Source organism: Gigantopelta aegis, chromosome 8 (assembly GCF_016097555.1).
Source record: "Gigantopelta aegis isolate Gae_Host chromosome 8, Gae_host_genome, whole genome shotgun sequence".
Taxonomy (NCBI): Eukaryota; Metazoa; Mollusca; class Gastropoda; order Neomphalida; family Peltospiridae; genus Gigantopelta; species Gigantopelta aegis.
The window spans coordinates 46451993-46470634 of record NC_054706.1 but is presented as its reverse complement, the minus strand read 5'-3'; the positions used below and the strand labels follow the sequence as shown (position 1 = coordinate 46470634).

General features: G+C 38.9%; 1 protein-coding gene across 1 annotated transcript in view; it reads left to right on the top strand.

The window, feature by feature from the left end:
- The window catches only part of LOC121380025 (potassium voltage-gated channel subfamily KQT member 1-like), a 107411-nt gene that overhangs the window by 63451 nt on the left and 25318 nt on the right, over positions 1–18642 (top strand). Inside the window, exons 5-8 of the mRNA XM_041508745.1 lie at positions 1774–1852; positions 4397–4493; positions 17025–17153; positions 17935–18045. Of these exons, the coding sequence (XP_041364679.1) occupies positions 1774–1852; positions 4397–4493; positions 17025–17153; positions 17935–18045 (416 nt within the window). The remainder of the gene's footprint in view (positions 1–1773; positions 1853–4396; positions 4494–17024; positions 17154–17934; positions 18046–18642) is intronic.

The following is an 18642-nucleotide window of genomic DNA, read 5'->3' as shown; positions in this document are numbered from 1 at the left end:
AGAAAATCTTAAGGCAGAGATGAATTATGCTTGTAGAATGCAGGAAATAGCATTTCATGATATCTAGTTTACAAAAGTTACAGGGGATCCTGAACCTGAACCCCCTAGAAACGTTGCTTTGTGCTCTCGATCTGAGCCCCCACCCCCCCCCCCCCCCCCCCCCCCCCCCCCCCACACACACACACACACAATATCTACTTGCTTCCGCCGTGCCTGAATGTACTGGAAATCCATTAACTGAATTTCTGTTTTGGAAGCTATGTAAATAGCCGTATGTAAATAGAAAGTCTATCAGACAAAGGATAATGGTGGGTTTTACTTGCATTATCATAGTTGGTCATACGTGATGGTGTTTTATTTCAATGTATTTATGTACGTGCTTCTGTACAAATACTACAGCTATCTGGGATGTCTGTGTCATGTCATGTCATAGGGTTTTACGTGCACATTCAGAACAAGCTGTTGTAGCGCACGCCTGTCGTGGACACAAGAGCCGGCCTTGGCCGGCTCCTCCGTCCATGACAGGAAAGGTGGGGGGAGGGGAGAGGAGGGACCGGCTGCACTGGCAGGTGCAAGGGAGCACCAGCAGCCCGATCAAATCGGTAGCAGGCGGGTGGGGGTGGGGGTGGTGCTATGGAATTTGAATGGAGCAGTTAAATGCCAAAGAGAAAAGGGTGCGCAATTTAAATTGAGGGAATTTGGCGCAATTTTGAACGGTCGGTCGAAAGGTAAATGGCCGAGCTAATATAGGTTTTGATATTAGTGAATCGAGAGTAGCTCGTTAATTTTAGACCTTTACGATGATGTGATGTCTCCCTAGGTTGCCCATAGGGCCCTTATAAAGGGCCTGACCGCTTCTGGTCGAGGCATCACCAAGTACCAAGTTATTACCAGCAGCAGGGATGTCTGTGGGTGCAAATGGCTTTTATACAGAAGTCGCCAACCAGCCAATCTTGTACAGTGACCACCATCGCCAACCTGCTGATCTCTTGATCACCATCGCCAACCTGCCGATGTCTTGACCACCATCGCCAACCTGTCGATCTCTTGACCACCATCGCCAACCTGTCGATCTCTTGACCACCATCGCCAATCTGTCGATCTCTTGATCACCAACCTGCCAATCTCTTGACCACCATCACCAACCAGCCGATCTCTTGATCACCATCACCAACCTGCCGATCTCTTGATCACCATCACCAACCAGCCGATCTCTTGACCACCATAACCAACCTGTCGATCTCTTGACCACCATCACCAACCTGCCGATCTCTTGATCACCATCACCAACCAGCCGATCTCTTGACCACCATCACCAGCCAGCCAATCTCTTGACCACCATCTCCAACCTGTTGATCTCTTGACCACCATCACCAACCAGCCGATCTCTTAATCACCATCGTCATCTGGTCATGGAACCTGGTGCTCATAAGTGAATATTACGATCTCGTAACTCATAATGTGTCAAACGTAGCTTAATCCCATAAGATATACGGTTTGATGTTCGTCCAAACTGTTCAGTTCCAGGTTAATTGGATTTATAGATTTTATGTAGACTTTGCAAACCCCCAATGAGGTTTTAGACAATTCATTGCATTATATGGATCATTAGTTATTGCAATTCTGTATTGTTTGCGTTGACCTTTTCTCCCATTATTACTTTCACAGGATATAAGCTGTTATATCTTCCGTCGTTATTCTAAAGTATGAGTTCATCAGCCTCTTGGTCTACGGGTTTCATGTTCAACTAATGTTTTGTTTTCTTTATTTCAGATTTTATTGTAGTTGTTGCATCATGCGTCGTTTTCAGCATAGGCTCTGAAGGCCAAGTTTTTGCTACCTCTGCCATTAGGTAAGCTCGCAAAATATGAATATTTAAACGCGTAAAATGTGTCAATTTGTGAAATGACCGAAACAAAAGAAAGAAATGTTTTATTTAACGACGCACTCAACACATTTTATTTACGGTTATATGGCGTCAGACACATGGTTAAGGACCACACAGATTTTGAGAGGAAACCAGCTATCGCCACTTCATGGGCTACTCTTTCCGACTAGCAGCAAGAGATCTTTTATTTGCGTTTCCCACAGGCAGGATATCACAAACCATGGCCTTTGTTGAACCAGTTATATATCACTGGTCGGTGCAAGTGGTTTACACCTACCCATTGAGCCTTGCGGTGCACTCACTCAGGGTCTGGAGTCGGTATCTGGATTAAAAATCCCATGCCTCGACTGGGATCCGAACCCAGTGCCTACCAGCCTATTGACCGATAGCCTAACCACGACGCCACCGAGGCCGGTTTGTGAAATGACCGATTCACATAGGCATGTTACAATTGCTTAAATTCTTACACCCGTTGGTGAGAACACCATGTAGTTATTTTTTGATAACACATAGTTGTTTACACACGTACGCGTGTTAACAATTTCAAGACATAAGAGTGACTGTTCCTAGGTGATGACCAGGTCATCACTGCCATACATGCAATGAAAAACTACACGATGGCAATTGATTACATTGTGACATATAGTTAACCTGACAACCATGGGTCTGTGACGCGTAAGTTAGATACACGTGCAACGGCTGTAAATAACTTTTAGTCGAAAAGGATGTTAATATTTGCTTGAAACCTGGTTTTTGAGGATATGTAAGAAATAGAATAATACATTCGTGTCCGTTAGATACTATTTATCTTACAACTCGTTGTTTAAAAACATATGAAACTCGCTTTCGCTCGTTAGATACGTTTTAAAACAACTCGTTGTGAGATAAATGGTATTTAACGGCCACTCATGTATCATTCTCTATATATCAGTAATTTCTATCTTGATCCCATGCTGCTAATAAAATTTAAAATTAAAAAAAAAATGTAACGAATTTCCTCTGATGACTACGAGTCAGAATTATCAAATGTTTTACACATCTTACAGCCGATGATTAAATAATCAATGTACTCTAATGGTATCGTTAAACAAAACAAACTTTAACTGCATTGTGTGCAGATAGACATGTGTTAGTATGCTAATGATTTTCTCGTGACCTTTTCATGGACCACAATTCGCGCAGATGTTCTGTCTCCGGTATCCTGATATTCACGATACAGATTGCATCTTCCGTTGATGACATTGAAGGAAAATCCATGAGGATTACTGACTTATTTAAAACTATGCCTGCAGTAATTCCACCGAATACTTTATTAAATGATTCCGTATTGTTTCTCACCGCATAACATGAATCAATGTCGCAGATTCCTTATCATCTAAAGTTTGATCTGTCTGTGGTGCAGGCACCTGCATCGGATTATCTGTGTTGGGATTGTTTATCACATAACCTACAATTAGTCTCTCTATTCCTCGCTTTCTAGTTTTTCGTTCTTATCTTGTAGCTCTCTCTCTCTCTCTCTCTCTCTCTCTCTCTCTCTCTCTCTCTCTCTCTCTCTCTCTCTCTCTCTCTCTCTCTCTCTCTCTCTCTCTCTCTCTATATATATATATATATATATATATATATGTGTGTGTCCCTCCCTCTGTCTCTCTCTCTCTCTCTCTCTCTCTCTCTCTCTCTCTCTCTCTCTCTCTCTCTCTCTCTCTCTCTCTCTCTCTCTCTCTCCCTTTCTCTATCTCTCCCTCTCTCTCTCGCTCTATCTATCTCTCTATCTATCTCTCTCTCTCTCTCTCTCTCTCTCTCTCTCTCTCTCTCTCTCTCCCACCCCCCCCCCCCTCTCCCTCTCTCTCTCTCTCTCTCTCTCTCTCTCTCTCTCTCTCTCTCTCTCTCTCTCTCTCTCTCTCTCTCTCTCTCTCTCTCTCTCTCTTTCTCTCTCTCTCTCTGTCCTTGTACTCATTCTCCTTCACATCATACTCAAGGTTACACACCACCATTAATTACTCCATGCAGTTCAATACAATTTCTACGTCAGAATATATTCTGTGAAAAAATCAATACTGTCGAGAGGGTCATGTCACTACTAATTTTAAGGGAGTGTTCTCGACTGAAAAGTACCATGTAAAAAATCAACATAGGTCGACCACCGTAAATGTTTCAATTAATGGCCCCTGTGCACCATATCACTTGCACAGTGGTTATCAGTACTACATATATCAAGTTAATTACTTCAAACTACAGAGGTCAACCTACGTGTAATCATCAAAGAAAGATTTCAAAAAGCATATCAGAATTTTGAAGGGTTTTTTTATTTTATGAGGAACTATTTTCTAAACCGGATTATATTTAAAAAACAAACAACAAAAAACAAAAAAAAACATGACACGACATGACACGACACGACAAATGGTGGTGTGTTGCCACATCACGCTCGCATTCTATTTATAGTATCATGTAGCTTCGGAATTATCTTTTGCAATATTTTCAATTCTGATATACCTTTTTACTCTACAGGGGTGTGAGATTTTTACAAATATTGCGAATGCTTCATGTAGATAGACAAGGAGGAACTTGGAGACTTTTAGGATCTGTCATATATCTTCACAGACAGGTTAGTGACTATCTGTTTGTTTGTTTGTTTGTTTGTTTGTTTTGGGAGGGGGATACCTAGTCAGGTGCTTTGCAAGATTGTCGTCTGTGGAAAACAAGCAAACACAAAACAAAATAAACAACAAATTTTAAAACACAATCAAGCCCAATTATCTTGAGATTGAAGGTACCAATCCAAATTGATCGAGATATCGGTGGTTCGAGATAAGCATAAAAGTTGTTGGTATTGGTATTGGTCACGTCAGAGCCGTATTTAATAAGACAGAGATATTTAAGCGTATTTATTAATACAATAACATATTACTGTTCTCTTGCGTGTCCTATTTCTATTCCGGTCACTTTTCCGTATTTAACAAGACAGAGATGTTTAAACATATATGTAAAATATGTATAATCTAGTAGCCCGGCGGACTACCGGGTTACTGGTTCCGAGTAAGAAATCGGTAGCCAAAAACCCCGGGCTACCGCTAAGGTCGAGGTTATCACAGTAAATATTACCGTTCTCTTGCGTGACCTATGTTCTACTCCGGTCACTGTCCGTATTGAGATGGTTTAAGATATTTATGAATACAATAGCATATCTTTTCTGTTCTCGTTCAAAACCAGTGCACATGGTTTATCAAAGGCCGTGGTATGTTCTATCCTGTATGTGAGATGGTGCATATAAAAGATCCCTTGCTACTAATGGAAAAATGTAGCGGGTTTCCTCTCTACTAAGACTATTTCAAAATTACCAAATGTTTAACATCCAATAGCCGATGATTAATAAATTAATGTGCTGTAGTTGTGTCGTTAAAAAAAAAAAAAAATTATTACTGTTCTCTTGCGTGACCTATCTGTACTCGGGTCATAACATATCACTGTTCTCTTGCGTGACCTATCACTACTCGGGTCATAACATATCACTGTTCTCTTGCGTGACCTATTTCTAATCGGGTCATAACCTGTCACTGTTTCTCTTGCGTGACCTATCTCTACTCGGGTCATAACCTGTCACTGTTCTCTTGCGTGACCTATCTCTACTCGGGTCATAACCTGTCACTGTTCTCTTGCGTGACCTATCTCTACTCGGGTCATAACCTGGCACTGTTCTCTTGCGTGACCTATCTCTACTCGGGTCATAACCTGTCACTGTTCTTTTGCGTGACCTATCTCTACTCGGGTCATAACCTGTCACTGTTCTCTTGCGTGACCTATCTCTAATCGGGTCATAACCTGTCACTGTTCTCTTGCGTGACCTATCTCTAATCGGGTCACTCCACGACAACCTGTGTATCTCAACATCATTTATATGTTTATTTATTTATTGTAGTGGCACTACACACGCGTTAATGGAAACTATTGATTTTGTGGCGGGCCGCTTTCTAAAGAACATTATCTTTCCATTAAATCCCGTGGTTTCTCTTGTTTAGTTTGCACATTACATTCCTATTTAGTCATTCACAGATACCAGCTCACACCGTCAAAGTAGTCGCATCCGTGATTACATTAATAAAATAACATGTTGATAGTAGTTACCCAGTTGAATGAATTTCACAGTTCAATGGATTTCGATATTTTGATGTTTTTAATTTAAGAAATACCTGCAGAATTTTTTTTATGCATACGTTCTTTTTGTTTAAAGTTTAGATTTTTTATGACATCACAATGTTCTTGATTTTGCTTGTTTGTCTTTCTGATGTTTGTGGGGAGGGGGCAGGATTTAGCTCAGTCGGTTGAGCGCTCGCCTGAGGTGTTTGCGTCGCAGGATCGAACCATCTCGGTGAATCCGTTCAACTGACTGGGTTTTTCTCGTTCTAACCAGTGCACCACAACTGGTCAAAGGCCGTGGTATGTGCTTTCCCGTGTGTTGGAAAGTGCATATAAAAGATCCCCTGCTGCATTACAAAAATGTAGCGGGTTTCCTATGTTGACATCCAATAGCCGATGATTAAGTAATCAATGTGCTCTGGTGGTGTTGTTAAACAAAACAAACTTCTTCTGATGTTTGCAATCTTGAATTTTTTTATAGATTTTAATTATCACTTCATTTACATATTTGCCATTTTTAAAGTTTGTTTTGTTTAACGGCACTACTAGAGCACATTGAGTTATTAATCATCGGCTATTGGATGTCAAACATTTGGTAATTTTGACATATAGTATTAGAGAGGAAACCTGCTACATTTTTCCATTAGTAGCAAGGGATCTTTTATATGCACCATGCCACAGACAGGACAGCACATACTACGGCCTTTGATATACCAGTCATGGTGTACGAGAAATAGTTGCCATAGTTTGACACCCAATATCCGATGTATTTTTCGTGCTGGGGTGTTGTTAAACATTAATTAATTGATTCGTTATGATGTTTGCTTAACGAAGAACAATCTTGACATTAGACATAGTTGTAACATACACTGTATTTGTTTTTGCAAAATTAAATATTCTGTATTTGTTGTCGGGTTTTTGTTAAATAATGTGAGGATAAAATTTATGTCATTTAAATTAGAGAGGTAATTAGACAGTTGTTTGTCACTGAGTGTGGGGTCAGTTTCTGGAATGCTTTCATCAGAAGATTCTTCAAGCACGGCAGTCGTGGAGACAATTCTGACTTCGCTAGAATGTTCATTTACTTTTTTTTTTGTTTATTTGTTGTTGTTTCAAAGGTTGATTTTTTGTGTGTGTTATTTTTTTTTTTTGGGGGGGAGGGGGGGGGGGGGGTGGTGTTGTTTTTTGTTTTTGTTTTTTATTGTTTTGTTCGGGGTTTTGTTCGGGTTTGGGGTGGGGGTTTGTGTGCCTTTGTTGTTCTTCTTCTTGTGGCTTTGGTGTTTTTTGTTTGTTTTTGTTGTTTTTGGGGTGTTATTTGGGGGGTTTTTTGGGGGGAAGGGTTTGGGGGATGTTTCTACATTTATAATGAGTTATCAAATTTAAAGGCTTTTAAGTTTAATATTATGCGCTAATATCAGTTCAAACTAGAATACTCTAATTATCGTTATATTGATGTGCCTCGAACGGATGTAAATATATTTATTCCTGCATCAGAAACCATACACACAAACAAGCATGTATCATTAACCTGCGATAAAACGTGGGTTTGTTATCGATTGAAGCATTACTTCGATAACGACAAAACATGTAGACCTTATTTCAGTACGGATTATTTCACAGCAAGGGTTCAATGCTCTCCTAGACAGGTAATGTTAACAGTGCAAGGGATCTTTCAAATATACCCAACAAAAAAGAAAGAAAGAAAGAAATGTTTCATTTAACGACGCACTCAACACATTTTATTTACGGTTATATGGCGTCAGACATATGGTTAAGGACCACACAGATTTGAGAGGAAACCCGCTGTCGCCACTACATGGGCTACTCTTTCCGATTAGCAGCAAGGGATCTTTTATTTGCGCTTCCCATAGGCAGGATAGCACAAACCATGGCCTTTGTTGAACCAGTTATGGATCACTGGTCGGTGCAAGTGGTTTACACCTACCCATTGAGCCTTGCGGAGTACTCACTCAGGGTTTGGAGTCGGTATCTGGATTAAAAATCCCATGCCTTGACTGGGATCCGAACCCAGTACCTACCAGCCTGTAGACCGATGGCCTACCACGACGCCACCGAGGCCGGTCAACAAAAAAGAAAAAAAAAAAAAACCTCGAAGATTTAAAAAAACATTTTATTATAATTTCATGATAAAACTTAATTCTTTTTCTTCTTTTTTTCAATTCTTTATTCCGTTTTATTAGGCCATAACCTATTTACAGACACCGGCCTCGGTGGCGTCGTGGCAGGCCATCGGTCTACAGGCTGGTAGGTACTGGGTTCGGACCCCAGTCGAGGCATGGGATTTTTAATCCAGATACCGACTCCAAACCCTGAGTGAGTGCTCCGCAAGGCTCAATGGGTAGGTGTAAACCACTTGCACCGACCAGTGATCCATAACTGGTTCAACAAAGGCCATGGTTTGTGCTATCCTGCCTGTGGGAAGCGCAAATAAAAGATCCCTTGCTGCCAATCGGAAGAGTAGCCCATGTAGTGGCGACAGCGGGTTTCCTCTCAAAATCTGTGTGGTCCTTAACCATATGTCTGACGCCATATAACCGTAAATAAAATGTGTTGAGTGCGTCGTTAAATAAAACACTTCTTTCTTTATTTACAGACAACAAAAGGTGACATTTGAAGGACCCGTTGTTCAACAATTCATACAGTAAACTAAATATTATTTAACTGCAATTAGTTTGTATATAGATTTTAGGAAGAATAACAATATTTGTATTTTCTAACAATTATTTTTGGTGTACATTATCTGATATATGTCTACAAATTAACTTATATCCCACTATTATAGTTTTGATTAATGTCATTTATTCTCATATTTATTATTTTCCTTTATTACCATACCCCACCCTCACCCACATACACACTCTTTATCAACATGTAGTCAGCTTATGATTGTTGAACAACTGGACCTTTGTGCAGGTGACATTATTCCAAAGTACCACTATATGAACATCATAGCTATAATCTTCTATGTATTTACATTACACACCAGATCTGTAACTTTCACCACTTCTTTCCTTTCTTAACTGCAATGTTTTAGCTAAATAAATACCTAAACCTTTTAGTATATTTTCATTTCTTGTAGACATCGATTCACTAAAAGTATACAAGGATCTATTTGTCAAAAACTTTCTAGGTATATACATTTCTCTTAAAGTTTCATATAGTGGACAATTTATAATAAAATGGAATTCGTTTTCTACTTCTCTTTTATTACATAATTTACAAATCCTATCCCTTTTATTTAAACCTATATTTCTACCTTCGTCCACCGCTAGACCCACTCCTCCCATTCTAACTAGTGCTATATCCTTTTTATATATGTCAAGTGCAGACGACGTAAGATATAATTCAGGTTCTAGATTTAATTTATATTTACAATATATATCATACCTACTACTAGAATTAATTTTCGTAATCCAGTGTTGTGTTTGAATATATTTTACTCTTTGTTTGAATGTGGCTATAAATAATGACTTATCCCCAACATCTTGAGATATCCACACATATCCAAAACCTAAAGAAAACATAATTTTCTTGATAGCAGTAGCCCACGTATATCTTCCTGCATTATCTAAGAAATATAACATGTTGTAAGCTTTATGAGGATATCTGAAAATTGGCATTTGCAACAATTTTATCCAATACTGTATACACCTAATGAGACTGTTATGGTATATCAAATATCTTCCACATTCCCCTAGTGCCATGACATTTGGTACATATTTACTTACATTTAAAAATCGTTTACACGCCATATATTGTACTCTTTCTATACTTTCGAACTGTTGAAAAACCCCTAGTTCAGATCCATACAATAAAATAGGTAATACCTGTGTATCAAATATTTTAAAGTAAATATGAAATGGGAATATTTTGTAGTTTGACATTGTTCTCAAAACCTCTATTAATGCCCTTTTACCTTTAACTGCTAAATAACTAGTTACTTGTGCTAAACTTGTTTGACTATTAAAACATATCCCAAGATAGATATATTGGTGAACCACATTTAGTATTTCCTTTCCATAATACCATTTTTCATTAAAGCAAAGTTTTCCCCCTCTTCGAAATACTACTACTTTTGTTTTCTGTAAATTTACAATCAGCTTCCATTTTTGACAATAATTATACAGTATATCTAGTTGCTTTTGTAGCCCCCCTCGTGTATCTGAAAGTAAAACAATATCGTCTGCAAATAACAACATCATAATTTCTGTAAGATCTGGTGTCATCTGGATACCTCTTTCACAATACTTGACCATCTCACCGAGCTATGCCTTCGATGAGGAAAGACGTGTCGCGCCGAGATGATCTCTACAGACAGGGAATACTCTTCGAAGACATGGACAACTACACCATCCACAGAGTACTGAAGATCATCGCCGGCGCCCATTACGTCGAGCTAGCTAGCCCACCGTTGGAGGAAACTGGTGCCACAGTTCAACGCCAAGCAATTCATCTCGTCCCCGTAGTCGCCAACCGTTCCAAGGGCTTAGTTGGACTCTTTTTTTTGTAAACAGTCCGACGCACTTTATTTTGGCAGCCCGTCTAAATTGCTCAAATCACCTTAAAACCCTTTCGGTCGAGCAGTCTAATTTTGTTCTTTGGACTTAAATTTTTGTCCAGACATGAGTTGTATGAATGAGCTCATTTTGGCTTTAGGTCTTTGACCTAACTACTAAATTCGTATTCCGCCCACCTTAAACTCGCACCACTGATATAGCATTAATTAACAAACTAGAATTTGTAGTGTTAACAATATTTGCAATATACTCATTCTTCTTATCATCATCCCAAATAAATGTTTCTATATATGTACTACTACTATCAGAAATGTGTCCATCTCTTGTATGTATAGTTAGACTTATTGGTAAATGTTTTGATTCAGTTCTATTTTCTACTACAAAATCCTTCACAGTTTGAAATAACATAGGTGAAGCTGACTGTCAATCTGGGCCTAAAATGTTCACAAGATATTGATACTTTCAACACACACACACACACACACACACACACCACACACACACACACACACACACACACACACACACACACACACACACACAAAATACTGGGATTCAAAATGAACAATTTAAAGAAATTTAGAGGAAACTAAAAATAATATATTCGCGTTTCCTTTATGGGTCAGTATATTTATATATATATATATATATATATATATATATATAACAAAATTACATTTAAAAAAAATAATAATAATAAAACTACTACCAACAGTTCAGTTATTTAATAATGGTCATGTTTCGGCATATTGCCTTTTTCAAATTAACAATAAGATGACGTAAAGTCATCCTGACGTCATTCTCATCATGACGTCATTGAGATAAACAGATTATTTTTTATTTTTTATACACTCTCATTTCCATTATTGTAATATTGTTTTATCAATTTGTACAGGATCTGCGTAGATACAACAGTAGTCTAAAAACAGCAGGTTAATGCATTGAAAAGTAACCGTCAAAACAGACATTAGACCACTAACTGAACATATTGAAATTTTAAAGAACAATGTCACATTTTAAATACAAAAAGGTAATAATAAGTGTATAAATGCATTTTATAGCAATTTTGTTAAATTACTATAAAGACAAGATTATTTAATTAATTATGGAACATGGAAACACAAAGTAATGTCACTGTACTGCATTGGATATTTATAACGTTACTGAATGCCTAAGATGTGTTTACATGAAATAAAACGTTATCATTAAGTCCATGTGGCGTTTTGGTTCTCAGTTCGTGTATCCAAAATGTTTCTCTAACTAGTCGATGATGTTCATCATTGCTAAATACTTGTTCAATAGCCATAAACGAAAAGTTAGATATGGAATGATAATTCGTATTAAAGTGGGTATTAACCAACGTAGATTTGCTAGGATATAAATTGATGTCGCTACGATGTCCATTCATACGTAAAGACAGCTTACCCCCTGTTTGTCCTACATATTGCATACTACATTTTGTGCAAGTGATAAGATAAATCACGTTTGAAGAACAGCATGTCATAGTATGTTTTATGGGATAAACGCGTCCAGTTTGACTGCTTTCAAAGTGCGTTTTTTCTTCAAGGAATTTGTCAGTTTTACATTTATTTTTACCACATTTTAATGCAGAGTGCTTTTTATTATCATAATTAGATTGTAGTTTAGAATGAACAAGCATGTCTTTAAGATTATGTGGTCTTTTAAAAGCAACAATTGGTTTACTTTGTGCTAGTATGTTGAGTTTACTTGACTGTTCGAGAATTCCCCAATATCTGTGTAATATATGGCCAATATTTGGTAGGCATGGGTTGTATGTTACGATAAAAGGTATCATTGTTTCTTGTTCAGACGTAGATGCAGGAGATTCGATATGTTTTTCTTTGGGTCCAATTAATGTTTTTTCTATAGCATTATTTACAATGGCAGGAGGGTAAAGTCTATTCAAGAAGTGTTTTTTCAAACTATTTAGTTCAGTTGGTAACGTGTCACTGTTTGAAATGATTCTGGTGTACCTTTTAGCTTGACTGAAAGGAATTCCTTTTTTACATGCCTTGGGGTGAGCTGATTTGAAATGTAAATATTGGTGTGTGTTTGTTACTTTTGTGTGAACAGTTGATGAAAAAGACCCACTATCTGTTTTTAATGACATCGACATCTAAAAATGTAACTTTATTCCTTGAATATGTGTATGTAAATTGAATGGTAGGGTGCTGTTGATTGGCAGATTCAATGAATTTATTAAGATCTTGTTCAGAATGGTCCCAAATAAAAAATATGTCATCTATATATCTACGCCAAAGTAGCGGCGATCTAACACATTTGCTCAGCAGAACTTTTTCAAAACAACCCATAAATAAATTAGCATAACTAGGGGCCATTCTTGTACCCATTGCAGTGCCTTGTATTTGGATAAAGTTTTCACCATTAAATTGAAAATTATTTGATTCTAATATTGTTGCAACTAGTTTACTAATTGTTTTAATGGGTATGTTGGAGTTGTAATTATCACCAGTTAGAGTTCTTTCTATTGCTTCAATCCCTTTGTTGTGAGGAATGTTTGTATATAAAGATGAAACGTCCATAGTTACGAGGAATGATTCTTTGGATACATTTGGTATATTACGCAATTTTGTAAGAAAGTCCGATGTGTCACGTACATATGAGTCTAATTTTTCGACGTGTGGCTTCAGAATGTCATCTATGAGACACGAAATACGTTCTGTTGGTGAATTACATCCGGATATGATTGGGCGTCCTGGATATCCCAGAGGGAGGTCTTTATTAACAGTTTTGTGTACTTTAGGTAAAATGTAGAACTGTGGAGTCTGACGTTCCTCGTGTTTTAAACATTTAAATACATCCTCTGTAATTTCTTGATTATTGCGCATTTGATGTATTATTTTGCTAACAGTTTTTATATGAGCCTCAGTTAAATCTGTTTCTGTTTTTTTGTAAAATCGTTTGTCTGATAGCTGTCTCTTGACTTCTGCAATATAACTGTCTTTGTTCATAATTACAATGGTAGAACTTTTGTCGGCTTTTTTTTATGACAATTGAATCATCCATTATTAGTTTCCTTAGAGCCTTCCTTTCACTTTTTGATATATTTCCAAAATGTTTCTTTTTGTTATTTTCTTTCAATATGCTTTGTGTTATAATGTGTATGAAGATGTCAAGACATTGGTCTCTTCCGGGATATATATATATCACAGTGCAGATATGTCACAGACAAGAGTGCAGATATGTCACAGACAAGAGTGCAGATATGTCACAGACAAGAGTGCACATAAAATAGCCGAGATTGCCAGACGGACTGGTATGAAAACTAACACAGTGGGTGTGTTTGTGAGGACATACATGTATCATGCGACCTACCAATCAGGCTTCACCAGACGGGGGGGGGGGGGGGGGGGGGGGGGGGGGGAGGGGGGGGGGGGGGGGGGGGGGGGGGTGGGGGGGGGGGGGGGGGGGTTAGCTTAGTGGTAGAGTGCTCGCCTCAGGTGCGATTGGTCGCAAGGTCGATCTTCCTCGGTGGATTCCCGTCCCAATTAATGTTCCAAGCCGTGGTATATATTGTCATGTCTATGTGAAAGTGCAGATAAAATTCCTAGGTGATTTATCGGTAGGATGGAGCATATGTAGTGGCAGTTGGTTTCTTCTCTCTCTCTCTCTCTCTCTCTCTCTCTCTCTCTCTCTCTCTCTCTCTCTCTCTCTCTCTCTCTCTCTCTCTCTATCTGTCTGTCTGTCCCTCTCTCTCTCTCTCTCTCCTCTCTCTCTCTCTCTCTCTCTCTCTCTCTCTCTCTCTCTCTCTCTCTCTCTCTCTCTCTCTCTCTCTCTCTCTCTCTCTCTCTCTCTCTACTAAGTATCGATTGAACAACATGTTAGACACTGTACATCCGTAATTTCCAATGGGGCGGGACGTAGCCCAATGGTAAATCGCTCGCTTGATGCGCGGTCTGTCAATGATCTATCCCCGTCGGTGGACCCATTTGCGGTATTTTTCGTTTTAGCCAGTGTATCTCGACTGGTATATCAAAGGCCGTGGTATGTGCTATTCTGTCTGTGAGATGGTGCATATAAAATATCCCTTGCTACTACTGGAAAAATGTAGCGGGTTTCCTCTCTAACACTGTGTGTCATAATTACTAAATGCCTGACATCTAATAGCCGTTATTAATAAATCAATGTGCTCTAGTGGTGTCCAGAGGCGGATGGGGGGGGGGGGGGCGGGGTGTGCAGGGGCCCGGACCCTTCTAAATTTTGCGATAGTTATAATTTTATTATATATTTTAATTTTTTTACGACCCCCTCCAAACATTCCCCAAAGTTCCCTTGGCATTCCACCTCATGTCACTGCAACCCCCTAAATGGATTTTCTGGATCCGCCACTGGTGTCGCTAAACAAAACAAACTTTAACTTTTGGTTTAAAATTTAGCTGGTGGCAAACAAATATTCCTTTCTTTTTTTTCCCCTTTCCTACGCGATGTAAAAACAATATACGAACAGACAGTCATTAACTAACATGATACCATCATGACGTAAAGCGTCTTTAACTGTCTATATTCAACCCTTCCTTTCTGGAATAAGATTCAGAATCAGAACTCGGTCAACAAACGATTGCATTGTATTCTTCAGCAATCGTTTCTCTTTTTCAACACTTGATATTCTCAATGTGTCTCGTGAAGCGAAAGGCTAGACGTTGATAGATGATAACGTTGGGGCGGGGAGGCCGTGAGGACATTGAACCTGTTGTGTGAAGATTCAATAATGCTACCCGACATTTAGTTTTAGAGAGGAAACCCGCTACATTTTTCCATTAGTAGTAGCATACATATGTCAAACAATTGATAATTTTGACATATCGTCTGAGAGAGGAGACCCGCTACATTTTTTAATTAATAGCAAGGGATCTTTTATATGCACCATCCCATAAACAGGATAGCACACACCACGGCCTTTGATATAGCAGTCGTGGTGCACTGGTTGGAATGAGAAATAGCCCAATGGGCCCACCGACGGGGATCGATCCGAAGCCGACCGCACATCAAGCAAGCGCTTTACGACTGGGCTACCTCCCGCCCCAGACTTTTGTAAAGTCAAATTTTCACTGCCACATTTTGATAAAGTGTTAAATAGGTAAAAATCATAAATAAGTAAATAAAAAGCAATGTAAAATCTGTTGGCATTTTTTTCTATTTCTTGTCCATCCATACCTCGAGGGATGGGGCTAACAGACGTACAGCTCCCATTTTTGTAGGTTGGGGAGGCTGGGTTTTTGCCTGAATTAAACGAAAACATTTATTCGTATTACTATTATTAGCATTACTGCCAAACAGCTAGATAGGGTTGCAATTAAATTGCTACGCATTCTTACATGGATTACAACCAATAGTATGAGTAGAATGATGGAAATATATGGTGAAAAGGTTTCAGGTCAGTTAATTTTGCCCGAATATCTCTACCGTGTTTTGCACGAATTTGAGGATTTACTCCTGTAATTGCATCACCCCTTCCCCATCCCGTTGCTTGCTTACGCTTATGGAGACAAAGGTGAGTTTTCCCCGCCTCAGAACTTCGACAAAGTGCCTTTTTAGTTAATGGTTAAAGGGACATATCCTAGTCTTTAAACACTAAGGCATATTTGTTACTATTGTAGCTGTTTTTGATAACTGAAATCATACTTTACTTAGATTTTATGGTTTAGATTATCCATTTCCGTACATTCGAAGTGTTTTTGGTCATCCTGGTGTTTTTAATGCATTTGTCATAGGTTACAGGTTTGTAGATTAACTAAACTTAGAGTGCATTTTCATGGGCTGAAACTAGGGTCTGTACCTTTAAGGTCTGACATGGTCAACCGACTGATCAATCTGAGCCCCTCTAACCACTCATCAGTCAAAATTCCAAGTCAGTGTGCTGTATTGTCAACATCATACACGTAGATATCCAAGGTCAAGGGAAGGAAGGAAGGAAATGTTTTATTTAACGACGCACTCAACACATTTTATTTACGGCTATATGGCGTCGAACATATGGTTAAGGACCACACAGATATTGAGAGAGGAAACCCGCTGTCGCCACTCCATGGGCTACTCTTTTCGAAGTGTTTTTGGTCATCCTGGTGTTTTAATATCGCAAAATGCAGTTCTCATATTTTGAAAAACGCACGTGCGTCTGAGAAGTAACAGTTATGGAGTCAAGTGTTAGTCTATTTTTAGAGAGTATTTCACCATTTTAAAGTAACAGACTCATGTTTTACTCAATTGTAACTTTATCCAAATGTGTTACAGGTTTGTAGATTAACTAAACTTAGTGTTAATTTTCACGGGTTGAAACTAGGGTGTGTCCCTTTAAAATGTGCTCTTTTTTATCTGCCAAGATACGAACCAATATGATTGTGTATAATTTTTTTAAGACAAAGAATTTGGTTTAAATTATTATTCTACTCCAATTCATTTCATGTCTATTCTTTGTCTTCCAGGAACTAATAACAACACTGTATATAGGATTTCTAGGCCTTATATTTTCATCCTACTTCGTGTACCTAGCCGAGCGAGAGGATGGGAGAAAAGATTTTTCCAGCTATGCAGACGCTCTCTGGTGGGGAGTAGTAAGTTTCGCTTTATGCATTTACGTCCAGTGTATATAAAGATAGAAGGGAGAACTTCGTCAAACTGCTACCAATGTCTACCACACCCATATGCAGTTTGAACCGTTACCGATTCTACTTATGTGCTAAGGATATCTGTTGTTACTATATTGTACGGTCTACACATGAAATAGGTAAACGTCCATTTAATGAGCGCGGGATATTATTGACGAAACCGGCCTCGGTGGTGTCGTGGTTAAGCCATCGGACGTGAGGCTGGTTACGTACAGAGTTCGCAGCCCGGTACTGGCTCCCACCCAGAGCGAGTTTTAAATTACTCAATGGGTAGGTGTAAGACCACTACACCTTCTTCTCTCTCACTAAAAACTAACTCACTGTCCTGGACAGACAGTCCAGATAGCTGAGGTGTGTGCCCAAGACAGCATGTTTGAACTTTAATTGGATATAAGCACGAAAATAAGTTGAAATATAGACGAAAGTGCAGTACACTTACAACTGTGTTCATAGGGCAAAATCTTAATATAAGAACAATTAATACAAAGACTCAATTTAGTATTACATACGTGTGCATGTGTGTATGCCTTGGTGTGTGCTTGTGTTTTGTAGGTAGACAAATTGGTAGCGTTTTTTAAATTCAACAGCAGACGTAACTAGATCGTAGTGAATTTATAAGTTCTTCAGAATCTAAGTCTCTTCATATTTTAATTTAATCAGGCCATGGGTACAACATTTGTGGATGGTGGCACATACTTATGTTTATTTGTTGTTTGATTTATTTCAGATTACTGTGATGACTATTGGATATGGAGACAAAGTTCCACAAACATGGATGGGGAAAATAGTTGCCTCCTGTTTTGCTGTTTTCGCAATTTCATTCTTTGCTCTTCCAGCAGTAAGTGTAAATGATATGTTGCATAACCGTCTACATTAACCTCTCTCTCTCTCTCTCTGTCTCTCTCTGTCTCTCTCTCTCTCTCTCTCTCTCTCTCTCTCTCTCTCTCTCCGACTCTCTCTCTCTATCTCTCTCTCTCCGACTCTGTCTGTCTGTCTGTCTGTCTGTCTCTGTCTCTCTCTCTCTCTCTCTCTCTCTCTCTCTCTCTCTCTCTCTCTCTCTCTCTCTCTCTCTCTCTCTCCCTCTCTCTCTCTCTCTCTCTCTCTCTCTCTCTCTCTCTCTCTCTCTCTCTCTCTCTCTCTCTCTCTCTCTCTCTCAGAACCTGGTTTCTCACATACGAGTATATATAGCCATAGTCACCTTGTATATGTGATCATATCAAATCAATGTTGAATTGGGCACGCCCTTCTCGAGTACAGCGTCTGGTATCGCCAGTGGCTGGTTCCGGGACGAATATCGTTCTTCTAGAAGCATTGATGAAATATTGAACTGGCCGTTAAACATTGTTAGGAGAAGGATCTAGCTAACTCAGTAGAGCGCTCACCCGAGGGGTTTAGGTCGAATTATCGAATTTCCTCAGTAGACCCATTCTCTGAG